Source organism: Drosophila guanche, unplaced genomic scaffold (assembly GCF_900245975.1).
Source record: "Drosophila guanche unplaced genomic scaffold, DGUA_6, whole genome shotgun sequence".
Lineage (NCBI taxonomy): Eukaryota > Metazoa > Arthropoda > Insecta > Diptera > Drosophilidae > Drosophila > Drosophila guanche.
In genome coordinates, this window is record NW_022995745.1 from 2,206,807 (window position 1) to 2,212,806 (window position 6,000).

Below are 6,000 nucleotides of genomic sequence, written 5' to 3' on the forward strand. Positions count from 1 at the left end.
CGCCTACAGTCAGGGGGCGGTGGGTTTTTGCTCTGCTATTATTATTATTATTTTCCCCATTGTCTGGAGCATTTCCTTCCGCTCGGTGCGTCTGGCCTGGTCATGCCAGACCGAAAATCCCCAACGAAAATCCTTGTACACATGTTACACAAACACCACAAGCAGTGAGAAAGAGCGAGAGAGAGAGAGAGAGAGCCAGAGGGTTGCCAGAAGATTCATGCCAGTGTGGGCAGCAGCAGTTTTACAGCACATTAAAGCAGCCGCAGGTCGCAGGAGATCTGCATGAGCCTCTCAAACACACCCGAGGCGATGCCAAAATGCTTGCAGCCACCTCATGAAGCTGCACCACAAAAATATGTGGAGCAAAGGTACAATCGTTTTCAGGTTTGTGTTTCGCTATCGAATCGGGTAGCTGGGGGCATTCTCTCGGGCAACCCTCGGCATTTGGGCATTTGCTTTGCATTTAAATTGTGGCGTCGCCTGCTCATGCTGCTTCGTGTTCCTCTCTTCCTCCTCTGCTTCGTTTCCCTCTTCGTATGCTGCTGCTTATGTCTCTTCTCTTCCTGGTGCTGCACCAATTTTGCTGCTCCTTCTGCATCTTGTTTAGGCGTTTTGTTGTCCACGTGAAACAAAAGTGCAATTGCATATGTATAAGTGCTGGTGTGTGTGGGTGAGGGCAGAAGGCAGAGATGTGCCCCCCTCCAGCACTTCTTGCACGTTTCTCCCAAAAAACTGTTGGCTAAAAGCAAAATATGTGTTGTCCTGCCGTGATCTTCTCGCTCTCGCTCTCCCTTTCCCTTTCCCTCCCCCTCCACTCACTGCTCCATGTGTGTGTGTTTGTCCCCACGTGTGCTTGTATTTGTGTTTGTGTTTCTATTTGTGTGCATTTTGTTGATAGTTGGGATTATTTTTGGGGCAATTTATGCGAAACAAGGCGTGGAGCTGCACTGCCGCCTCCGCCGCTGCCTCTGCTGCTGCAGCTGAACCCGGGGCCACGCCCCCTTCTGTCACCGGTTTTGTATGCATTTGGGCTTAAATTGAGCAACAATAAAGTTTTCCCATTTTTTGTTGTTGTCCACACTGGCCACAACCCAAACAAAGTCCAGTTCAGCAACAACCAAAAGGCAGCAAAAAAAGTGTACACCCACCCGCCCATGCCTCCTACTAACGCTCTCTCTCTCTCTCTCTCCCTCGCTTTGTGTGTGTCTCTTTCCATTTCTCACTGGCACTTTTTTCCGCTTTTGGGGTTTTTCCTTTCAGATACAAATATTTGGCTACAATTCGCAGTTATATGCAAATTTCTCCGACGCCCTGAATCGTGCCCAGGGCATTGTGGGTGTCTCCATTTTGCTGCAGGTAAGTCCAAATCCATGTGACTCGATACTTGTCGTTTGCTTATCGCTGTCTATTCGATTGTACTCCAGCTGGGTGATCTGTCCAATCCGGAGCTGCGCATGCTCACCGATCAATTGGAACGCATCCGCTATGGCGGCGACGAGGCGTTCGTGAAGCGTTTGTCCATACGCGGCCTGCTGCCGGACACGGATCATTACATGACCTACGATGGCTCAACCACGGCCCCAGCCTGCCACGAAACGGTCACCTGGGTGGTGCTCAACAAGCCCATCTACATAACAAAGCAACAGGTGAGTTAAATATCAAATAAGAACTCGGCGAAGGGTGACACTCAAGGCAAAGAGTGACAAAAATCGCACTCAAACAGGGATTATTGGCCAAGTTATAGGTTGTTGGTAGCTCTGCGAATTGGCAGTGGAAAATGAAGTAAAATTTTCTGAATTTATGGAGCTGTCTTGGTCACAGCTTTGGCTCCTCTGCCACCTGCTGCGGCACCTTCTTTGCCTTCTTTGGTTGGACTGCTTGAGCGCTGCCTCGTGGCTCCCAGCGCCTTCTGTGAACATTTTGAGTGATGACCACCTTAATGTTTGTTAATTAGTATACAGTACTCTGTGCTGTCCGCATGCTGTCCGCGTGTCCGCGTGTCCGCCTGTCGTTGTTGTTTGTCTCGTCTGTTTTATTAGCTAATTTCATTTAAGTTTTAAATTAAGTTGCTGCTGGAGCAGCATCAAGAGCGGCAGAGGCAACAAAGTGGATAGTGACCATAACTCAAAGGAATGGCGGAAAGCACACACACACACTCAAGGAAATGGCGGAAAGCACACACACACACAGACAGAGAGGGGAGAAAAAATGTAACACAAATGTTTATTAAGTGCAGCGCTGTAATAAAGACGCCAACATGCATGCGCCACGAGAGAGAGAGAGAGAGAGAGCGAAAGCGGAATGAAGCGGTTGAATGGTGGCCAGCGGCATACGTGTAAACAATGTAACAGCCGAGGGAGAGAGAGAGAGAAAGGTGAAGAGCTGAAACGAGAGAACGAGACACAGACACACACACATGGTTGCATCCACTGGCAGCAGCAGCAGCAGCAGCAGACTCATAAAAACTTCAACAAGCTCAATGGGACCCATGGGCACATGATTACAACTTGTGGCAGCCATGGAGGACCCATGGAGGATGCCCAGACACCGCCAAGCGACGGGGCAATGTAATTTAGTGGCACGGCCAAACAGAGACAGAGAGAGAGAGAAAGGCAAAGAGAGAAGACTGCACCTTGCTGGCAAAACATAATTTACCAAATTAAAGTAACACCAGCGCAGGAAAGGAGCAGTGGCAGTGGCAGTGGTAGGATGTCCTGCGGCAGGAAGCTGCGCGACATGAGCTAAAAATTGCAATTAACCCATTAACTTGCAAAGCAGAGAACGATGGACGATGGAAGAGGGAGATGAAAGGGCAACAAAAGGAATTATAGGAGGAAAATGCCCGATCTTTGTGGATCATGACCAGAGAGCGATGGGAGAAGCTGCAAGATTGATAGGTGCCTGTGTGTGTGTGCGTATTTTCATGGTTTAATTGCCGAGCTGTCAATCAGCGTGGCACACACAGTCGAGTCGCGTTGCGACATGAATCCCAAAACGTCCATGCGGCGATTCCATTGTAGATGCCTTGAGTGCCATTTGGTGTTGCATACTTTCGGGCGCCTCGCCACCCCCCAAACACACACATTCAAACACCTCCTACTTAATTCACACTTGAACGGGCACTCGGGGGAGTGGCAGTATGCCCTGCATCAGCATCCCCTGCAGCACACTCCTCAATCAACATCAAGCCCACGACAACCCACGTTTGTCGTGAAAAGCGATTTTGACGGAAGTCAATTGATAAACAGATTGAGTAGATTAAGTGTTATTGACTCGATGCTGTCGTTGTCGCTGGCTGTCTCATCGCTGCTGTAGAGGGTGTCCTGGCTGTCCTGGCTGTCCTGGCTGTGGGTCTTACTTTGATACGATTTTTATACTCGTACGAGTATTAAACTTTTTGTTGCTGCTGCTGCTGCTGCTGCTCAGCGAGCGCTTATTTTTAGGATTAGCAATTTATGTCAAGCAGCGGGGTGTGTGTGTGTGTGTGTGTGTGTGTGCGAAAAGGTTTATAATTATGAACGTTAAACGCTTAAAAGAAACGATGCCCGGTCCTATCTACATCTACGAGTAGACCCAAGCGTGGGTCTCCATTGTCTCTATGGCAATGATTGTTCCACTTCCGCATCTGGCACTTGAGACGACACAAAATGTGTACAGCTTATAAATAAATAAGGAAAACAATTTAAAATCCACTGAAAAAGTGAATATAAATACCAGACTTAGAGTCATTGAAATATAACAAAATGTACACTAGCGAATCAAAATAATTCCTTGTTTATATGCATTATAATGTCTATTTGCTCTTTGTTTATTCTCAGTTGCATGCTCTGCGCCGTCTCATGCAGGGCAGCCCCGACCACCCAAAGGCACCGCTGGGCAACAATTATCGGCCGCCGCAGCCGCTGCTGCATCGAGCCATTCGCACCAACATTGACTTCAAAACGACGAAAACGAACGGCAAGGCCGCCTGTCCCACCATGTATCGTGAGGTCTACTACAAAGGTATGCCATAAATGTAAAACGGTAGAAGGGAAACGTTACATTAGGAAACTCAAGGAATAAATTGTTTAATGCACTTTGCACGAGACAGGATTTAGATTCAATTGGCAGAGTTCTAACGAAAATATCAGATGCTTTGCGCTGAACAGTCATCCGTAATCAAAAGAGAAAATGTACTCATTTTGCCTACGGATAATTGTCAATGGTTAAAGTTTAGGTTGAGGGATATAGACATTTTGTAACACTTTTAAAGTTAACATACAACACTTTTGTCTTTGTCAATTCTTTTACAGCGACCAGTTGGAAACAGAACTAAGACGTAACTAATGGCCGTTCTGACGTAATGACGCAGTGACGTAACGTAAGCGCCAGACGTAATTAGCGTGCGGCGTGCAACAGGAGCTTCCACTAAACATACATATACAACCCGGCGATGCTGCTGAGGAAAGATCAATCGAGGATGCTGTGCCCAGCAGCTATAACGAACGAGGAGCGAGTAACGAGCAATGAGGAGCGAGTAACGAGTAACGAGTAACGAGGAAGAGCAAAAGAAGAGCGTGGGCGTAAATGAAATCCATGCACGCATACATACTCGTGCATACATATACATAAATACATATATAGGAGGTGCATCAAGTGAAGCCGAATAATATTGATAGCGATAACGATAACTAGCATTAAATGTGCAATTTTTTTTGGGTCACCCGCCCCATGCCCCCCACGAAATCAATCAGACTCCTTTGATTGCAGCTGTCAGAGATGCTCGGGGTGTGCGTGTGTGTGTGTTTTTTTTTAGGTCAATGTGTGTGTAGGGCTCTGAATGCAATACAGCGTAAGTACGATAACGATAACGATAACGAGAACGATAGCCATAGCGATGACTAGTAAGCAGAATTACCAGCATAATCATAAATAATCATAATAATAATAACACTAAGAATAATAAATGCTGTATATTTAATGCAAGGCAAAAAAGTTGCAAGTAAGAAATCAAAATAATAGTAATAATAATAATACAAACACACACCACAAATACATACACACATAGCGGTATTTGTATATGTTTGTGTGGGTCTATCGATAGCCGTAGGCAAATGATGGAGAAGAGCGAGAGAGAGCATTATGCTAAACCCACCCCCAAAACACCGACCATTCCGTTGCTGGCTCTCTTTGTGCGTGTGATTTAGGCGCTGTTCCAGTAATAGTCGTAACAATAAAACTCCGTACCGAAACCAATTTAAATATGATAATCTCCTGTAGACATACCCATGCATAAATAGAGCAAAAAGAAAACATACTCTGGCTGCAGCTTCAAAATTCACTGCAAAACAATACACTTCAAGGCAATCGCAAACAACTTTCTCCAAAACAATTTCAATGAAGCAGGGCCAGGGCGGGGTTTCGGTCTGCACTTACCGCTGCCACACATTTAATTCCAATTTTGAAATTATGAATTGGTTATATGTATGCGCATTCTTTTCAATCCATAATCCCGATATGCACGCCGCGCACTGGCATGTTGCCGGGCACCACACAAATGCGTGCATTTTGCATTTTAAATGGACTTGACCACAGCATCGCTGCCCCCAATACGGGGGGAACCGGTGTAACCGGTGGGCGGGGGGGCAGAGACCTTATCAAACCCAGTTACCAAATGTCCAGTGACCATTGCCCAGTGCCCAATGCTCAGGGCCTCGCTGGCGGCTGGCAGTCAGGCGGCTGTCGCTTATCGAACAGCAAATGCAACATGAAACCACAAAATCTGTTGCGGTTATTTAAAATCACGTTTAAATACGAAAGTGCACAGCCAGAGTCCAGTGTCCGGAGTCCGGAGTCCAGAGCCCGCATAAAAATCAACTTTTTAATGGCCGAAAGGAAAATGATTACGTATACGGCGCGCTGCGTTGCGCCGCACCGCACCGCACCACACCGTACTGGCCCCAAATGCTGCATAACTTGTTCCCTAAATGGCAGCCAGACAGCCTGGGCACTGGGGAAAGG

General features: G+C 46.9%; 1 protein-coding gene across 1 annotated transcript in view; it reads left to right on the forward strand.

The window, feature by feature from the left end:
- LOC117580784 (carbonic anhydrase-related protein 10) overlaps positions 1–4,941 on the forward strand; it is a 43,921-nt gene extending 38,980 nt beyond the window's left edge. The window contains exons 6-9 of the mRNA XM_034267479.1: positions 1,261–1,356; positions 1,425–1,646; positions 3,819–4,002; positions 4,293–4,941. Coding sequence (XP_034123370.1) covers positions 1,261–1,356; positions 1,425–1,646; positions 3,819–4,002; positions 4,293–4,315 — 525 coding nt within the window. The 3' untranslated portion in view covers positions 4,316–4,941. The remainder of the gene's footprint in view (positions 1–1,260; positions 1,357–1,424; positions 1,647–3,818; positions 4,003–4,292) is intronic.
- The last annotated feature ends 1,059 nt before the right edge of the window (positions 4,942–6,000 follow it).